Below are 20,963 nucleotides of genomic sequence, written 5' to 3'. Positions count from 1 at the left end.
GAGTAGAGAGTAGAGGAGGAGTAGAGAGGAGAGAAGAAGGAAAGAGATGGGAGAGAGAAGAAGAGGAGGGTTAAAGAAGTGGGGGCGAGAAGGAGAAGGCATAGAGGAGGAGAGAAAATGTGAGGTTGCTGTGTAACTCTGATTAACGTACAACACATCCACGATAACAGAGAGCTTAAAAGATTTCAGGAGATTCTAAATCCTCTTCTATTTTTGGTGCTGTGCAATTTGCCGGAGATGACGAGGACAATAAGAAACATGCACACACCCGCCCACACACACACACACGCACACGTGGCCTTTTGGGCGCAGGAGTGCAGTGAAGGTATTACATGCTGGTGTGCGGGCTCGCCCGCGGGGAGCTGAGGAAGAGACTGTGATCGCCATGGCGATTGGATCCTCCTGCGCCATTGTAATCTCAGCTCTAAGTGGATTTATGTAACCTGTCGGTGTCTACGGCCAGATAAAAAGATGGACTGCTCTGATCTCACCCCCCCCCCCCCCACACACACCTCCTGCACCCACCCCCAACCACATGGCTAGAGATGAAGAGGATCAAACCAGGACCAGTTGGTTCTGGTTTGATACCAGTTTGGTATCAGTTGGTCCTGGTTTGGTACCAGCTTGGTCCTGGTTTTGTACCAGTTTGGTACCAGCTTGGTCCTGGTATGGAAACAGCTTGGTCCTGGTTTGGTTCCAGTTTGGTGGTGGTTTGGTACCAGTTTGGTGGTGGTTTGGTACCAGTTTGGTCCTGGTTTAGTATCAGTTTGGTTGTGGTCTGGTACCGGTTTGGTAGCAGCTCGGTCCTGGTTTGGAACCGGCTTGATCCTGGTTTGGCACCAGTTTGTTACCACCTTGGACCTGGTTTGGCGCTAGCTTGCTGCTGGTTTGTGACCAGTTTGCTACAGGTTTGGTCACAGCGTGATGCAGGGGCCCCAGAGGCAGGGTGTGTTTAATGCGTGCTGTGCTTCTCTGCACTGACATTAACGTCAAACTGGTTCATAATGTCACGTCATTATCTATTGTACTCAGGCGCTTTTAATTTGGACTCAAAGGCGCCCTGCAGCTGAGGTTTTTAGTTGAAGGGGTTTATACTGGGTTCATGCCACGAGGTTGTGTTGTGTTGTTTGGTACAAACTGGTTTACGCTGGGTTTATGTTGGGAGGTTGTGGTGTGTGGTTTGGTTTAAACGGGTTTATCCTGGTTTTAGACTGGAGGCCGTTGTCTGTACTAGTGGGGTTACAAAGAAGAGGAACTTGATGGAGATTTTCTGTAATCTAAATTCACTGCATTCATAGAGTGCTCCTCTAACCAGTGGCCACTCAAAGCACTTAACATTATTGGCTAACATTTACCATTCATACACACGTTCATGCAACGACGGAGGTGTCAGCCACGCAAGGCGACAGCCAGGTCGTTAGGGTAAGGCAGCGCGCTCAGGGACACCTCAACAGTCAATTGAACTCAACCCGTGCAGTGTATTGTCATATTTTCCTGTGTGTATTTTGGTTTATTTTCCCATAAATGTGTGTATTTGTGTTGTATTTAAGAGTTCGGGGTTATCTGAAATACAGATCCTTGGGTTAACATTGTTCCTGCTTCGTTCCTGTTGTACTCATCTGCCATTCATGCTCTTAAAACATAATAAGTGTGGATTGTTAGGATATAAACCCAACGCCAGCCTGCGGTGGCCGCGTGTGTGTAACGTGTGTAGGAAACGGCTTTCCACAATAAGAGCCTATTTTCAGTCTCACGACAATAAACCTCTCTTTCTTCTCCTGAGAAAACAGCCTGGGGCCTCATCCCTCTCTAAACAAACTCCACAGTCAACATTGAGGCGAAATGTCCGCTTCGGTATCTGAATGAACCTGCAGACAGCTATTTGTCCCCCATCACACTGGACCACAACATGCTGCGGTTTAGAACCCAAGCCCTTTGGATGAGGCATGAATGGAGGAGAGGAACAGGTCCCCTCTCTCGTGGAGCCTCTCTCTCTCTCTCTCTCTCTCTCTCTCTCTCTCTCTCTCTCTCTCTCTCTCTCTCTCTCTCTCTCTCTCTCTCTCTCTCTCTCTCTCTCTCTCTCTCTCTCTCTCTCTCTCTCTCTCTCTCTCTCTCGAGGCTGGGACAGCGTCCTACCGTCTGAGTGTCTGACCATTCCACCGACCTAGTGGCTGTTGTTGAACAGTTGGAAATGTTTTTTTAATTCATCTTTAAGAGACAACATTAAACTGAAAATGATCAAATAATTATAAGATTGAGGTTTAGACCCGATCACTTCTACGTAGACGGAGGATAGTGACATCCAAATTGGACATTTAATAAATGATTTGTTAAACATATTCATCGTGTTTTCCAGCTAAAACAGATGGGCATGTCCAGCAAAACCACGAATTTCCATGAATAATAAAGAGCCTGTTATGTATCTCAGACTGGGGTCCGGTGTGTGTGTTGTTGAATATTTTATTCCCAACTGTTCCGTGAAAGCGTAAAGAGGAGCGTCACCCTCACTGGCAGCGAGCGAGACTGACATCTGCGCTGCCTCTAAAGGCTAATCGCTGAGCTGTGCAGTAGAGCTAAGTCAGTCATGTCCTATTTCTGATCCTTAATCCATCACTTCTCTGTCTCTTGCCATCACGTCTCCCTGCATCTCGTACGGCCATCTCTCTCTACTTCACATCTCCATCTCCCGCTGTCACCCCCCTCTTCATCTTGCTTCTCCATTTCTCCATTACGACCCTCTCTCCATCCATTCTATCTCTCTTTCCATTCCTCGCTCACACTCAATCTTTACATGTGTTTTTTTTTTTCTAGATTCAAAGGGTTCATGGCATAGCAAACACACATTTTACATTGCCAATACACAAAATCCTAAATAAGAAACAACATAATAACAGTAAAAATGAAAGAAAATCATCTAAATTACATCTCTCTCCAACTCGCTCTTCATCTCTCTCTCCATCTCATCTCTCTCTACATCAATGATGTCTCTCTCTCCATCTCATCTCTCTCTACATCAATGATGTCTCTGTCTCCATCTCATCTCTCTCTACATCAATGATGTCTCTCTCTCCATCTCATCTCTCTCTACATCAATGATGTCTCTCTCTCCATCTCATCTCTCTCTACATCAATGATGTCTCTCTCTCCATCTCTCTCTACATCTCATCCCTCTCTACATTAATTATGTCTCTCTCTCCATCTCTCTCAATCTCTGTATCTCAAGTTCAATTGAACTAAATGTAAGGGCTCAATTAGCTTGAAAGGGCATTGCTATAATTTGGTTAATATGCCAATGCAAACAGTACCAACACAAATAACACAATGTTATAAGTAATGGTAAAAGAGACAAGGCTATAACTATCAATATTGTTATCGTGGTACAATAACAGTGATAATACAGTAATCCAACAGCAATGCACTATGAAAACTATGATAGTACATAAAAGAACGGTAATTATAATGTGTTTCCCTGGTTATCATGAAGTGTTTCCCAGCTTGTCCCTGAGGCTATGACAGGAGAGAGCATTTTTGTTCTTCCCCTAGGATATGTTTCATGTTTTCCCTTTCTGTTTGTGTTTCCAATTGTGGGTCTTGTTGGGTAAATGAAGGAAAGAATGTATAACCGCTAAATAAATCTTGGTCAAGTGCAGCAGTGAGCGTATTTCGGTCCGCCCAGGGCAGGTCTCTTGAGGACCGGTCTGTGAGGACCGGTCTGTGAGGACCGGTCTCTTGAGGACCGGTCTGTGAGGACCGGTCTGTGAGGACCGGTCTCTGAGGACCGGTCTGTGGAGTGTGGAGTGTGGAGTCAGAGCTAGGCTCCTCCTGAGTGTGCAGAGTCAGAGCTGGTTCTCCTCTGCTCCTGTGTCCTGGCGGTTTTAGGGCCGTGTTGGGTTGTGTTTTTGTGGTGTCTTTCCAATGTGAAATGTATTTTTCTCTCGGCGATGATGAGGTGGCGGGCTGCGCGTGCTAACCGGGGGCTCGTCGGGCTCGTTAGTGAGAGCAGCCTGAGGACGAGCCGCCGCAGTCGACTCGTTTCTGGGTTCCTTTCTGGGGCTCTTCTCAAGGGGATGGAGGGTTTGGGGGTAGTCAGTCAATTTTAAACGGCTGTCGAATTGAATTTCTTTTTTTCTACTTTAAATGGGGGTGGGGTATTGACCTAGTTTTGCTCGGCAGGAATTGTTTTCCTTTGAAGGTGTCATATATTTTACCAAATTCAATATGCAGGCATTCAATTTGTCTTCTCCCATTATCAAATTGTAAATGTTTGCTGAGTTGGACCCCAGATTTCACGGCTGTTGCTATGACTCTACGATTTCACTGCTGTGTAAGTGAGTAGGCTCTATGACTCTACGAAAGCCCTTCCTGCTTTCGCCCTGGGGTTCTATCGAGCAGTTCTGAAGTCACCAGTGGAACAGATATCTAGTCCTCCTAGGTATGTGTTGTTTTTGTGTCCAAATGTAACGAAGATTTGTGGAATCTGAGCCCACGATTTGTGGAAGACCCTCATGTCGGTCGTAGCGGTCGCAGGGGCAGCCTTGAATCAGAGGATAAAGTCCTAGTTAGTTCGTCCGTAGTTGTAGTTAATTGTAGTTCTAGGTCCCCGACCTGGTTGGCACACGGCTCGCTCGGTGTGGTGCGGCGTCGTGTGAAGCACGTCTGCTGTGTTCATGACACACACTGAGTGGGAGCAGAGCAGAATGTCAAGCGACCCTCGTGGTCTGAAGGGCGGAGGTCTCAGCGGCGAGGACAGGCCGCTCCGTACGTTGGAGTGCGGGGGTCCGCCTGCCTGCCCTCGCTACTCAGCCCCCTCTCTCTGCTCAAAACCACATACTGGAAATGTCAAATCGATTTCAACCAGTGGGCCGATAATCACGGTCAGTCGGAGCGGCCTACCGGGGTCCTGATCTGAAGGACCGTCAGCCTACAGCCTACAGCCTACAAACATAGGCTCCAGCAAATGGTTCCCTGGTGGTCGAAGACCTTCACTGATGTGGGTTTTTTCTGAATGGCGCCGTGAGGAGAGCTAGTGAGAGGACCAGCGCCAACAAAGGCTTGAAATCAAAGGCAATTTACTATGAATTATATAACACAGCTAATTATCGCCAGCGTGTGTTCGGCTGTGTTCTGTTTGTAGTTGCTCTTTGGTCTCTTGTTTCCCACTAAGTACGTTTTCTCTTTAAAGAATTTTAGGTGTAATATCTCATTAGACGTGGTAGAACAAATCCACAAACACAAATAAACACGAATGCACATATAAACGCAGCAGAAAATCCACAAACACACACACACACACACACACACACACACACACACACACACACACACACACCCTCACCGTCCCTCCTGCAGGGGGCTGAGTTAAGAAAGAAGGCGGGCGGGGCCTACCTCTTGGTGGAGGATGGCCTTGCACATGGAGTAGTTCCCCTTCACCGCCCAGCTTCCATTGGCAAGGCAACGCCTGTAGACACTGTCTGCGGAAAACACAGGAGGGTCAAACTCTACCATCCATCCATCGCACACAAACACTGAACAACGGGGTTGATCCACGATCAGCTGCTCTCAGACGTCCTGTGGCGCCTGTGGTGGGGGGGGGGGGGTGGGGGGGAAGTAAATGACCTGTGAAGAGGCCCACGTGAGGTTAAACACATGTCGATGTGGAGCCCAGGTGAACTGTGGCAGCAGCAGTTCCAGTTTATAAGGATGAATGAACCGTGTTACAGCTGGACCTCAAACCCTTTTGTTTAGATCTGGTGGAACGGGGGGTTGGGGGTCAACACGTTGGTGAACCGTGCCACCTGTGTTTATTCTGGTCATCCATGTCCAAGAGTTGATATTGTGGTTGTTCATTTTGGTTTCCTTCTTGCTCCTCCTCTACGCCATCACTAGTCCATCCATCTAGCTGTCAATTTATTCATAATGTAAACGTGTTCCTGTCATGTTCTCATGTATTTTGATGTGTGGTTGTAGTTTGTAAAAGATCCACTGCCAGTGACCCTGTTTGAAATGGTAATATTATTATTGTAATAGCCCCTATTTTTATGATCCTTGTAGTCCAGGCAACTACGGCAGCAAGCTGTTGTCATAACAATACATGCAGCCTGGCCTGGTTAACCCTCTGGGGGAGACTGAGGCCAGACACCCAGACCTCCTAGAGCCCAGACCCCCTAGAGCCCAGACCTGACACCCAAACTTCCTAGAGCCTTTCATGACTAAGGCCTGATACCTCGTCCAGGCCTGACTCCAGAATATTCCAGGACTGAGGCCCGGCTAGCCCACATAATCCCCCAGGTCCTCACAAACGGTCCCCCGTGTTAGAATAGAAACCAACCACACATCGCACTATGTCTTGGATCGTTGAACAAATCTAATACGTTCTTAAGCGGTGTAGTTATTTGACACGTTGACCAATCAATACATTGATACGCAGCCGTTACAGTTGCCTCTAGGATAGTGTTGAATGTCCATAGACTGGTTTGATTCCCATGCAATGGATCAGACAGGCTGCTTCCACCACAGCTCAAATCTATCATGATGATGGACTAATGTGGACAAAACCTGAGGGATGTTTACACAAGTAATTTGCTGAGTATGGATCCAGCAGCCAATAGATAGATAGAGCTCATCACTTACTCTGTCATGCCCCAAGGATAAATCAATCAATCAACTGATCAGGATCTATCAGCACAATGTATTTTAACAGGACATCCTCACGTTATGATACACACGACATAACACATTACGTGTGTATAATAATGTGCGTATGTTGTGTCTGTTTCATATGTGTTTGTTGTGTGCATAATAATGTATGAATGTTTTGTGCATTTTGTGTGTAGGCTGTGTGTATCATAATATGTATGTTGTGTGTGTGTGTGTGTGTGTGTGTGTGTGTGTGTGTGTCTCTCTCTCTGGGGTGTGGCGAGGAACCCATAATAATTTCTTGCTGCGTTGTGTGTGGAACACACACACACACACACACACACACACAGATGAGATGACAGAAAGAGAGAGATAGGAGAGATCAAGAGAGAGAGATAGGACAGAGAGAGAGACAGAGATAGGACAGACAGAGAGAGAGAGAGAGAGAGCGAGAGAGAGAGAGAGAGAAAGAGAGAGAGATAGATGGAGAGAGAGAGAGAGCGAGAGAGAGAGAAAGAGAGAGAGATAGACGGAGAGAGAAGAGAGAGAGAGAGAGAGAGAGAGAGAGAGAGAGAGAGAGAGAGAGAGAGAGAGAGAGAGAGAGAGACATAGAAACACACAGGAATTGAATGGCTCCATTCATCAATTCATATTCTCCCACAATATGGAAATGAACTAGGGGTGAAACATTTTACTTCTCAGAGGTGCCAAGCTGTAGTTTAAAAATAACTTGTGATTTAATGCCGGGGCTTAAGTGTGGAGGCGTCTGCCAAGCGGTGTAATATTCAGGACACGCAGACACTGTGTGTGTCGGCCTTCTTGTGCACAATCAATGTTGGAACAGCTTCCAAAGTAGAGCACAGGTGTCTCACCCCCCATGTGACAGTGGGGGGGGCGGGGGGGGGTGGTGAGGCCTGGCGTGGGCCCTGGCTTCTGGCAGTGCCCTGTCCCTCGGGTATCGAACAATAGACGACCAGAGGACTGGCTTTCAGAGCGAGGTCATCAGGGACCCCGCCCCCCCAAGCTCCAAGATCAATCAATCATATCACCTAGGACGCAATCAACCTTTATTGATCTGATACTAATCCTCCTTGTAAATGAAGAGCCAACAAAAACAACAAGATCTAACCAGCACAGACCGCATCAGACCAAATCGACCAAAACCATGACCAGATCAGACCACATATAACAAAACAAAGTCCAGCCCGCAAATACAAGATCTAAATAGACCAGACCGGGTACCACAGACCAGATCTAACAAGACCAGACCGGGTATCACAGTCCAGATCTAACAAGACCAGACCTGGTTCCACAGACCAGATCTAACAAGACCAGACCTGGTTCCACAGACCAGATCTAAAAAGACCAGAACGGACCGGAACAGCACAAACCAGATTTTGAGAGAATTTAGAAGAAAGATATGCTGTGTTCTTGTGAGCCGCTTCCAAGCCGCCACATGACTGCAGAAAGGCGAACCGCTAGAGCGCTTCGGCAGAAGAGCTGCCAACTCCGCACTCACGCCCACTCTGCTAGGTAATACTGTGTAATACTATGCTTAGCTTAGCAAATGAAGCACAACGTGTCTGGGAGACAACCAAACCTCTGGAGAGCCGTACGTGACACGTGACGAGGATGAGGAACATGCGTGATATGAGGTCCCAGGAGAGGGAGAGCAGATGGCGGCCAGGCCCAGGGCAGGGGGGGGCACGACATCCAGGGGGAGGGGGTCGGCTCACCCTCACCCCTCATCATCATAGCAATCTCATCATGTTAGCCCTCTGCTCAGTTCTTCTCACTCTGTCGTGATATTAACCCCTACCCTCCTCATTGTTACATTTTATTGATTAATTATTCGGTTCAAGTTCAAATGCCGGGTAAGAGCTCTGTAGAGTGCCTCGTCTCCCCCGTTAGAACTAATGGGTTAGTCTCAGAGCAGTTCACCCTGCAGGTGATACTTCCCTACTCTTCATCGTTTGCTGATGATGTTTTGTTCACCTTAGCCAAGCCAGTTGCTATCTGTACCCGCAGTTCTTAATTTGGTTCATTTATTTGGCACTGTTTTTTAAGACCAATTGTAACCTAGAGTGAGGATATTGCAACAACATCAACAGACATCAACAAATCTTTCGACATGGGCCTACAAGCCTACAAAAGAGCATCCAGTTGGCAGCCGGGAATGACGAATGAGAATCCCATCAGATCTGGAAATAAGACCATAACTTTGGCATCAAGGGGGTATTGTCCAAGACCACCACCTCTATTGGATTACATTATTATTAGGTTTTTCATACGCTTTTTTGTTTACTTCCACGCTCTGTTGTAAAGCAGCTGCACAGGAGATTGAGCATGAAGGGGCTTTCTCTCCCGTCCCATCTGGTGTAAGCCCGTCCTCCCAGCGGGAGAAGCACTTTAAGTAATACCACTGGGCAGAGGCTCAGCATTACAACTTTAACTGGCGGACTGATCTTCACAGTCCTGCCATTTCAACAACCTATCCGTCTGATTGGCCTTTCGGATTCTTCCTTTTGAACGTATGCACGCATTTCATCTGTTCTGTCAATAGTGGCGGTCTTGTAATGTACGACTTAATGTATAGGGGTCCTATAGGAGCTTGGGGGCATGGCCTTCATGTATCCTTGACTGGTTCCCAGGGGAATGCAAGTTGGAGGTCAGCTTTGAGCGCTTCTAAATGTGTAAGATTTAGGGTTAGACAATATATGATTCTGAGTAGAGCATGAATTGCATGCAAACTCCAAGTTTTATGCTGGTGCAATTGTGGCATCAATCTACATTACTCCGGTAAAGGACTTTGATAAGGGCCAGGAGACACTGGGACACGTCAAGTAAAAAATAGGAACTAATTACATTTGCCCTGGTAATTAAGACTTGTTAAATTAACACACCCCTTCCTCCCATCCCTTCTCATTTGTCCTTCCTTCCTTGCTGTGTGTGGACTGCAGCAATACTCATCATTCCACTAGAGAAGGCTTGTGTAATGTAAATCTGTCATCTGTCTGGAAAGGAAAAAAGTGAAAATGAATAATCGGTCAAATCCGGTGTGAATAAGGATGACAATCATCCAAAAACTTTGGTTAAGAAATACCCCATGCTCTGTAATCACATCAATGCAGTCATCATATTAACCCTGCATGTGGTTCTCTATCGGTCTCTCCATCTGCCAATCTATCTGTCTCCCAGGCCTCGCTGCATGTCGCTCCTGTGTGAACAGCTCTGTGTTTCATGCCTGAGAGACCGCGTTCAGACCGAATTACCCATGCATGATCAGAGCAGGGTGGACACGGCTCTTGCATGCACAGGTCAACAACAATAATAAACAACAACAATGCATGGTGGTGATAAATGATTGGTGCAGGGGGAGGACGGCGCGTGAGGCCAACGATCAGATGGTGTCCTGCTGTCCACACACACACAAACACAGCCAGAGCAGGGGCTACACGGGGGAGGTAAAGGGGTGAGAGAGGGATGGAGGGGGGAGAGGGGATGAGAGAGAGAGATGGAGGGGGGAGAGGGGGTGAGAGAGAGAGAGATGAAGGGGGAGAGGGGATGAGAGAGAGGGATGGAGGGGGGAGAGGGGATGAGAGAGAGAGATGGAGGGGAAGAGGGGATGAGAGAGAGATGGAGGGGGTGAGAGAGAGGGATGGAGGGAGGAGAGGGGGTGAGAGAGGGATGGAGGGGGGAGAGGGGGTGAGAGAGAGGGATGGAGGGGGAGAGGGGGTGAGAGAGATGGAGGGGGGAGAGGGGGTGAGAGAGAGATGAAGGGGGGAGAGGGGATGAGAGAGAGAGATGAAGGGGGAGAGGGGATGAGAGAGAGGGATGGAGGGGGGGAGAGGGGCTGAGAGAGAGAGATGAAGGGGGAGAGGGGGTGAGAGAGAGGGATGGAGGGGTTTGGGTAGGGTGGACAATGAAGAGTTAGAGAGGGGTAAAAACTAATTTATAGTCGGCATGTGTAAACATGTGCAAGCCGGTGCAAAACCAAATATGTCACGGGTGCGTGACATTTTGACGCTCAGCCAGAAGCGCGTGCGAAGTGTGCATCTGCACGGTGTTCAGGGGGCAGGTACGGGCAGGCGCGGACCGTACTGTTAGGCAAACCAGGCACTTGCCCCAGGCCCCATAGAAGGCCTCTTTATATTTTTTCCCCATATCTATTATCTATATTGTTTTTATAAAAATCCCGTCATAATAGCAGCGCCGGGATGTCACGCATTGACGGTCTCCCTGCTAACGCAATCATCATCACCCCCCCCCCCCCCGTCAACAATTCTGGTCACCCTTGCCTGGAGCCCCCAAAGGGCTAAGTTCACCACTGCGTGCGGGGACTGACTGCTCACGTCATGAACTATTCATCCCACTGTAGAGGGAGATAGAGGGGGTGAAGGGGGTAGAGGGGGAGTTAAAGGGGAGAGAGGGGGAGATAGAGGAAGAGCAGGAAATAGAGGGAGATAGAAGGAGAGCAGGAAATACAGGGAGATAGAGGGAGATGAAGGGGTGAAGGGGAGATAGAGGGAGAGAGGGGGAGATAAAAGGGGAGAGGGGGAGATAGAGGGAGAGCAGGAAATAGAGGGAGATGAAGGGGTGGAGGGGGAGATAAAGGGGAGAGAGGGGGGGATAGAGGGGAGAGAGGGGGGGATAGAGGGAGTGTGGGGTTTATAAAGGGAGATGAAGGGAGAGAGGCAGAGAGAAAGACAGAACGAGAGAGGGGGGACAGCACGGTCTGTGGGATTATCAGTCAGCTGGGATTAGTGGCGAGCGTAACTAAATGTCAGAAGACTGACACACACGTTCCTGATCTCCGACATCTGGAGCGGTTCCCGAAGGACCGGAACCAAACCAGAGATACCAGTGGAGCTACTTCCGGCCCGTCCACTGTGAAGGTCTCAGAAACAAAGTGGTTGTGCTGCTGGTTTCGGGGACTGACAACAGAGGCGTTTAAAACCGTCTTCCAGAGGGGGGGTTCTTTAGAAGCGCAGCCCTTACCCTTCCACTCCTGGCTGAAGGCGAGTGGCATCCTGGGACCATCATCCCAATCCCCCCCCATCAGTGCCTCGGCCACCCTGTCCCCCAACGCTCTCTCTCTCTCTAGCTACACCCTCTCCGCTCCACCTTCTGGGAGGCCTTTTACTTTCCAAAACACAAACTCCAATGGCCAAAGTATCAGGGTATAGACATCACTGTCTGAATCTGCCATCACCAGGATGTGATAAACGTTGCTTTTGGCAAAAAGATAGGTCTAACTGCATCGTACCATCCCTGCTTGACCAGGGCTTTGTTTATTCATTATTAAGTGTTGCATGGAGACTAATTGGCTCTCAACTGAATTGCCTTGTATACGAAAATCATTGATGACCACCGCACAAAAGGTGGGAATATGGCCACAATTACACTCCACCCATTGAGGCCGTCAAGTAGGAATATCTCTGTAGCACAGCCAAGTCATTCAACCAACCAACTCACCATGCCCGACACCAACGACCCCCCACTGCAGGCTGAGAGTGCGTCAGTGTCACCAATGCGATAGCTTCAAAGGAAACAGTGCGTGTGTAACAGGGTTTTTAGGGATTTTATGAAGGTTGTCAAAATTCATTCAGTTTTCCTTTTATTTTGTAAGCAGCTAACTTTGTTATTTATTTTCATATATTTGGGGAACAGTTTAATATTCTATCTTTGTCTTACCCGGAAATCTGATGATCTCCAGTGATACAATGAACTTAACTGGAAATCAACGTTTTATGCCATTTATGTCATTCTGTATTTCGGTTGTTGTCGAGTGAAGTTAGTTTGCTGGCCTGTTAGCCTGTTTGAAGGCTAGCTGCTGTATCTCGTGCTCTAGTGTTCTCAGGAACTATGGTGACAGCTTCAGTCAGTTGATTTTATTTTTATTCAAGTTCATTCAAGTTGGGGCAGGAGCTGTAATAATTTATCATAACCACCAACCACATATGTGTGTTTATTAAACAGCTTGAAATAAATGTTGTGAAGCTGAGAGAGCTGCGAGTCGTCTCTTCAGTCTGCTGAGATTAAGCTGGAATAGAAGGGTTACATCTGTTTAGACTGCAGGGGGGCCGGTCTGAATATGTTACTGACTTTCAGGTTTCTCCGGTGATAGTCCTTTGTGGAGTAAGATATCACTGGCACTGGCCCCCAGCCTTTTACTGAATATATGTTTTTTTCTACCCTGGTTCTGTGCTTTAAAGTGCATTGTTTTGCACACAGGGTCATTCTGTCACTTTTCTTTTAATTTTTTTTAATTTTTTTTGAGTTTTGATTATTCAGTTTTTAATCTTTGGTTTTGTGATACTGATGAGTAGATAGGACAGGACGAACAGACATGCTGATACAGAACAAAGGACCATCGATATACGTCCTAAAGTGTGTTTTTGCACACTAGCTCAGTAGCCCTGCCAAGTTATGTCGGTTCTTCAGGTTATGGTTCAGGGTTCCTGCAGGCACTAACGACTGTGGGGTTAGTCTACCGGTTAGCTAAGCTTCTTACAGCTCTACACCCATTCATCACCAGTCTAGTGAAACAGACAGTACACTCAAACACCTAGGTGTTTTAATCACAGAGCTGGAGAAACACAAAGGAGATACAGTCACTGTATCTCCACCAGAGCGGGGATGGTGGATGTGCAGAGCTTGTGGCACCACAGTGGGCGTTGCACAGCTCAACAAAGTCTTCCGTGGCGATGCGACTGACAAATGATCTGTCCATAAATGGTTAGAGCTGATGTCAACGTCGCTTACATTAACATTTATCCTTAGGGCATTTAGCAGACGTTTTAATCCAAAGTGATTTACAATAAGTACATTTGTCAGAAGAAAGAGAAACAACAATATATCACTGTTGGTACAGACAGGATGTTCACAGAAAAAGATGCTAAGTACTATTTTTAAGTGCCAGGATATACAACGTACATAAGTAAGGGAGTAAGGGAGGAGGAGGGCGATGGGAGGTAAGGAGGGAGGCTATGCAGAGTCCAGGTGAACTCTGAACAACTGAGTCTTGAGTCTCTTGCGGAAGCTGGTGAGCGACTCTGCAGTCGACATCAGCAGGGAGCTCATTACACCATTGCGGTGCCAAAACAGAGAACAGTTCACCGTGAGAAGAGCTGTCTCAGTGGAGTGTGCAGTCTTGAAGCCTGACTGATGGAGGTCAAGCAGATCATTTTGTGAGAGATGGTAACCAATGGTTATTGATGGCCAGAGTTTTAGAAAGGAATGAAAGAAGAAATAACGGGCTGTAGTTCCAGATGGCAGTGGTGTCAAGAGTCAGATTCTTAAGGTGTGGCTTGATTCTAGAAGTCTTGAAGGACGCTGGAATAAGTGAGGGAGGAGTTAATGAGGATAGTGAGGAATGGCAGGATGTTGCTCGAGATGACCTGGAGAAGGGAGGAGGAGATCGGGTCAAGGGGGCAGGTGGTGGCATGGTTAAACGTAACTATTGAGAGATTTTTTGAGGCAAGAGTAGAGGGCAAGAGAGATTTCAGGTTACAGTGGTTGGTGACAGTATGGGGAGTACGGAGGAGGGAGGACTTCAAGGGGTGAGAGAAAACAACATAGTGATGGTCAGACACAGGGAGTGGGTAACGGAGAGAGCCGAGGTACTGCACCGAACCTTCTTCACAGGTTCGTTCCCGGCCCTGTGGTTGGGAGGAGAAGGGGAGAGTGTTAGGCCGAAGGTGGTGAAAAGGTATCTTAATGCAGGTCAGTGAAACTTCTTTGGCAGGATGTTGAAGTCGCCCAGGACAACGAGTGGGTTGCCATCTTCAGGAAAGCAGCTGAGGAGGGCATCAATCTCATGGAGTGTTGGCCTTCACGAGTATAACGATGCAAATGATGTTCATGATGATTTTTAGGGATCAGAACATAATAATAATACCATGCTCTGTCTGATCTTGATGACCCAATGGTTTTCAAGCCTAGTGAGGAGGAGGCTGTGAAGAGACTAGAGATGGGCTTTGAGCAGTTGCAGGTGCACAACCTTAAGCTGCGTCCCAAGAAGTGGCACTTCCTGCGCCGATCAGTCCACTTCCTGGGCCACGTCATTGAAAGTAACCATGTGTCAAGAGACCGTGTTAAGGTGGAGGCCATGAGGTGTCCAAGTCAGACTTGTTGTTTCCAGACGGCCGGACTCCAAGCCCTAAAAATATCAAGTCATTCCTCTGTCTGGTCATGTTGTACCAACACTTTATTCCAAACTGCTCTAAGGTGTCAAAACCTCTCTTCCAGTTAACGTCTGATGCATAGATCAACAAGACGCACAAAGGGAGGGGACAGAAACGTGTGAATGCTAACAGGAAGTTGACAGCGGCAGATTGGACCCTGGAATGCGACCAGGCTCTTCAGAACCTGAAAGACTGCTTGCTGTGTTTAATCATCACCATCTCACACAGGTATTTCAATGGTATTTCAATGACTTGCATGGTATGTAAAGAATTTTACATACATGGTTGCGTCTATCATCATACCACACTAAGCAAGTTATGAAGATCACAGTCAAAAAGTGAAATTAGCACATGAACCTCTGGGTGGAGAAACATCGTGGAGCCTACCTCAGCCTGGAGAATAGTGGGCCAGAAACCAACCACTGGAAACTACGCTTTTCCTGTTTCTCTCCTACCTGAGAGATCCAATTGGCCAGCTGGATGTAGGTTTCAGGAGAGGATTCTTGTGTATTTCTACAGTGGCTAGCGTACAATGTGTTTTGAAACCTTTAAAGACATTTTTTTTTATTTGAGTAACCATTGCTGGTGGATTTGTTGTTTGCCAAGTATGCCCCACAGATCAAAGCCTCCAGCAACATGATCGGTCCGAAGAATGAAGCAGAAGGAAGTGAATGTCCCATTCACCCACATTGGAAGTCTGATTCATGAGACTAGTTCAATCAGACTATTTCTGGTCCCGATATCTGCCTTCTCCCTTGCTGGACGATCTAACCCTATTGCTAAGCATTGCTGGTTTAACGTTCTTCCATCCCTAGGCATTCCAAACATATAGTTATCCATAGCTGGGCACTCACAAGCTGCTAAATTCCCATGGCTGGGAATTCTACCAAAGTCATTGATGGCTTTCCTGTCTCCCATAGCTGGGAATTCTTTCTAAACCCTTGTTGGCGTTCTATCTTCCTGAGCGACTCTGCTGCTTCCAGTAACATCACTACTTTTGCGTTCCACGATGCATTGACTTCTGAACTCACTGATCATGGAAGCATCCATTCATGTCATGTATTGATTCTCTTTTGTCCATCATAAGGTGCTGTTCACATTTGTCAAGGTAATAAACGTTCAATACAACTCATCTCCTGGCATTCTTCATGGATCCATCGTCCCCACAAAGAATAATTTGATGGTGTCTAATCTCCAGATGTGTTGTCAATGAATGTTGTGGTTCATCTGATATACTAGTTCTCCTGATTGAACTACTGTTCTCTGTCTACATCCCCCTTGCATCATCACCCACTATTGTTTTCAGTCTGTGTGTTTTAGTGTGTGTTCTCCACTTGACCAGCAGGGAGCTGGTAGAACTGTACTCTCTCTCTTGACTTCCACCACCCAAATACCACGTTTTACTTTTCTCCCAACATTTGTTGGGAGAAAGTTGTCAAATCTCTTATCAATTATTGGTATCAGTTTACAATAAGGCTACATTAATTTACCATTTATTTAGGTTGATGCAGTAATAGCAATAGCTTTATTATATAGCATTAGCTTAGTGGGTTAGGGTTAGGGGTAGTGGGTTAGTATTGTAGTTCCATCTCCCATCCTTAGTGGGGGATAGGGTTAACCCTGGTTTATAATGTATTAATGAATACCTTAGTAAACATGAACATATTACCTTAGTTAATATGAACACCATTAGTAAACATGAACACCATTAGTAAATGATTCCTATACCTGTTAACTGTTAATTTAACATTAGTTAACTGTTAATAACTGTTAGTTAATGCTTATCATTGCATTAACTAATTTACTAAATGAATGCACCCTTTTTGTTAAGTGTTACTGCGTGATATCTCTGAACCTTTGTTTCTGTTTGGTTTTTCGCTACCATAATAGGTCTGCCATTCAGCACTTATCGCTCTCCTACCAAACCCTTGAGGACGGATCCCTCTTCTGGGTTCCTTCTCAAGGTTTCCTCCCTCAGGGTTTGGGGAGGTTTCCTTGTCCTTCAGAGGGCTAAGTGTTAGAAGGGTGTGCTGTAATGAGGGTCCGAAGCCCTTTGAGACTTTGGTCTTTTATTAAGAGTTGAACAAATAAAATGGACTTGACCTGAGAACCCTTGATAGTTTTGAGGAGGGAGAGCATCTCTGGGTTCATAGCGGTTTCATAGATGCATAGCAATGATACAGTGAATAATTGGCCTGCACGATACGTCACAAAAGCCCTCTGTGCTGCATACAGAGCTCTGCCTGCGTGGAAATATTGAAATTCTTACACCAAAACCAGAAGTCTGTCTATAGAAGGTTTGTTTAAATATACACGGAACTTAAAACGTAAGCTTTAGGTCAGATATGATATCTGAATCTGTATCTGTGAGATTAAATTGCTAGTATTATAGTGTAATTCATTAGAAATGAAGAAGCCCTCATCAGCTATCAGTAGGTGAACTGCACTGTGAGATTGTCTTGCTGTGCCCGGTTCAGGCCCAGCCCACCTGGGTCTCCCTGCTCCCTCTGGCCTTGCCTCCTGCTGTCGGGACCTACAGGAAGCCCTCAGGCACTGGGAACGGAGCGCTGGTGGGGGGCCCGTTGATGGGAGTCGGGGTCGGTGGTCTGGGGTCGCCACGTCGTCAGTCTCCTCTTTCGGTCGAGAGTGAGTTCACCATACCATTAATAAAAAGAATGCCTCAGCTTTATCAGTGGCATCGCGCTCCGAGATTAAGAAGCGCATTCCTCGGAATGTGCACAAATATCAAAATCTGGTTTAAAGGGAGAAAGCATAAAGTGAAGGCCATGGGGAGGCTGCCTCTCATGCCCCCTCTCCTCAGAAACAGACTGGGTTTTACGAGGTTAGTGATGGAGGAAATGAACATGGACTATGGACTGTCTGATTCCTCAGAACTCTATGCACTTTAATAAGGGACTTATATGATGATCATCTGCATTCTGTGTCTTATGTATTTTTATTTAAGCACTGCTATAAGGAAAAGCACTTTATAATAATTGCACTACTGGTTAGATGTTAAACTGCATTTCGTTGTACTGGCTGTCCTTACTTGCGCAATGACAATAAAGTTTAATCTAATCTAATCTAATATATGTAGACGAAAGACATATAACGATAACTGTAGTTATAGACTGTGATTAAGGGCTATACATATAAAACCTACTTGATTGACTCAGGAATTGTTATTCCTGTGTTCTGTTGTCCTCTGTTGAGAGAAACAACCTTGAAGTTGATGATGTCGTGATCACCTGACCAGATGGCACCTGTTGTATAGAATGCTGCCTGACAGAACATCTGGCATTCAAACTCTTAACGCTCAGGCACTTAACAAGGCTCACAGGTGCTGACTGCACAACTACATGACTGCTAAGAGCTCACTGTTAGGGCTAACTGTTGACTGCTAAATGCTAATTGTTACTTCTGTCCTTCCAAAATGGCTGGTTGGGATCATAAATAAATGCATATGAAGAAAAATTAATACGTAGGCCTATGACCTAACCTGATGGTAACACATTACGTGACTAATAACCAATTTATTATCGTAATTGTATGTATAACAATAACATTAGCATCATTTTCTCCATTACCGCTTAAAGATAAACTACGTTTTTCCATTAGCAGCCTCTAGTGGCGTGAGTGGTCGCTACAACTGTCCAAATGTTGACGCTGCTGAATGACGTCTAGAGTCAAGTTATTTAAGGCATTTTATTCTGCAAGCATTTCTGACAACAGAATAATACAGAATTCTTCTTGAAATGACTGTCTCAGTTCTCAACCGCTGATTATACCGTTTTCTTACCTCTAAAAAGTGGCAGAGGTCCAGACATCGTGACCTAATAGCTGGCTACAGGCATAAGCCTCATGCCAAATGTTTCAGAGTTCGCATCTCGGAAGCATCAACAATGAAATCATCAAAGATGTTGGGGAGTTGGGGAGTTGAGGAATGGCGGGAGCAACAATCTCTGCATGGACATTAGCATCGCCCTGAGATGAATCAGAGATGAGCTCCCATCTGGGACGCACACAACATCTTAATTCTTGATTACGTTGTCTCTCGGCTGTTCTCGATGGCAAGTGAAATATTGAATAATACTTAATTATGAATGGAAGCTAAAAATACCACCTACAAACACAGAGCGAGATCATAACCTTTCAATCAGCACCAAGTGCTCGTCAGTGGTAATGATGCTATCTTGGTCACCGCCTTCGTTACTCAACTTGACAACTAGTCGCCATGCACTTTTGGATCAACCAGAGTGATCAAAGAGAAGCTGAGCCGGGTAACGCTCCTCTAATCTTCCCTGACTTCCTGCTGTGCGGAAAACATTGAGGGATTATTGTTTCATTCACTCCATGTGTTTTAATCCCTCAGGAGGCATGTCACCTGGCCACTCGGAGCACCACTCTGAGCCATTTTCGTTTAGCCAAATGAGACGAACGGAGGACAGAAGGCCCAGTGGGCCCCAGCCGACAGAGAACCCTCCAGGGGCCCTAGTCCAGGGAGCCTTGCAAAAGAGGTTGACTTTTATGCAGTATTTCCGCCATGTGGGAAATACATTCACGACTACACTATGAACTTTTATATCGGGGCTCAACATTTTTCGGTTTGCAGCTGCTTTGACTAAATGTGTGTGTGTGTGGACTGGACTGATAATATTTAAAGTAAATATTTAAAATATTTAATATTTATCTTCTTGATATTGTATTATCTTTTAATCGCAAAGCACACGGCTGTGTCAGGATACACGCAAAATAATGTTTCTGTATTCTCGTGTCCAAAATAAACTCGAGCCCTTTACAGACATATAAACCGTAATTTGTGATCTGTGGGCTTGGGGCGCCAAAGTGTAAGTGTACCCCCTGTTTCAGCCCAGATTTGAGCACAATCACACATAAGAAATGTGTTCCTAGGATGGGGATGAGGTATTTGCCCACACCAACTCGGACAGTCCTTTTTTGTGGCTAGTCATCATTGAGTATGAGCTTATACGCACAGCACACGTTGAGGTTAAGGGTCGTAGAAGTGCGCTGGGTCTGTAGGGGCTGCCCAGAGGTCCACACCTGGCCTTACCCTCTCCGGCGTCTCACAGAGAGAACCGGACCTCTGTGTGCAGTGCGCAATGTTTTAAAACCTTGTTGGCCAAACTTGGCAAAAACATTGTTTTTTTTACAACGCTTTCCCTGCATTATGCATTATTATTCACAGTGACAGAAAATCATGGATGAGTATGATTAGGATCATAGAAGACAATTTAATCTAAACAAAAAACTTGAGTGTGGGTTCACTGGTACTTTGAATGAGGTCCAAACTTGAGACGCAGTGGGACTACCTTGTCCTGAAGGCTGCCAGTCCTCATCTGTCTTGATCCTGTCTACCTGGTGGGAAATCTCCCTGAGGGCCCAACCTTAGCCTGATGACTCATTCAGCCTAAATTTGGATTTATTACCTAAACCTTTATTAATATCTTTCATCTGCATCGTCAACTGTCAAAATCCTAATCCTGAAATAAAACAAGAAATATTTTTGTGAGACTGAAACACTATAACATTTCCATATAAGTCACAGCAAAGTTCTGTCCCAGATCTTGTTTAGATTGACTTCAATAGTTATGAAGAGCAATTTGGACTTGAATTATTCAGATGTGGAGATGTGCGCTGGCATGCGTATGCATGCTGGCTTGGAGCTCGCTGTTAAACGGTTCTTGGCGATCAAAATAAATAATTTATGATCACATATCTAACCAAAGTACACAATAAACACTGCATCAAAGCTCTAATAGTATGAAGCCCCATTTAATCTTCCTTAAACCCAACTTGAAGGAAGGCATTTCATCTTAACGCGGCCATGACAAGACTCCGCTTTAGACTCTCTATCTCCTAGCAATCCTCCATTATCCCACAGAACCCATAATTATATTGTGTGCACACTTATTTACTCCACTTGTATGTGTCTTGTTAATTCCAACGCTCCATGCTAATTTATGTGTACACAGTTATATAAACTAGGCGCCCCCTGGGGAAACACAGGAGAAAGGGGGGTATTTTTAGTTTATTGTCAGCAGAGCGCTGGCTCAGAGCGCCGGGCTTACTGGTGGTGTTGTAGCGGACGCCGTAGAACATTTCTGGGCAGGGCCGGGACAC

The 20,963-nt window shown here is 46.1% G+C and overlaps 1 protein-coding gene across 1 annotated transcript in view; it reads right to left on the bottom strand.

Moving 5' to 3' along the window:
- LOC311366848 (corticotropin-releasing factor receptor 1-like) overlaps positions 1-20,963 on the bottom strand; it is a 48,606-nt gene that overhangs the window by 19,076 nt on the left and 8,567 nt on the right. The window contains exons 4-5 of the mRNA XM_084485614.1: positions 20,912-20,963; positions 5,386-5,471 (exon numbers count right to left, since the gene is read on the bottom strand). The exon at positions 20,912-20,963 is cut by the window's right edge and continues 77 nt beyond it. Of these exons, the coding sequence (XP_084341740.1) occupies positions 5,386-5,471; positions 20,912-20,963 (138 nt within the window). The remainder of the gene's footprint in view (positions 1-5,385; positions 5,472-20,911) is intronic.

This window comes from Micromesistius poutassou, assembly GCF_964030765.1.
Source record: "Micromesistius poutassou genome assembly, chromosome: 21".
NCBI classification, from domain to species: Eukaryota; Metazoa; Chordata; class Actinopteri; order Gadiformes; family Gadidae; genus Micromesistius; species Micromesistius poutassou.
The sequence above is the reverse complement of the archived record's forward strand: the minus strand, read 5'-3'. Positions and strand labels throughout refer to the sequence as shown.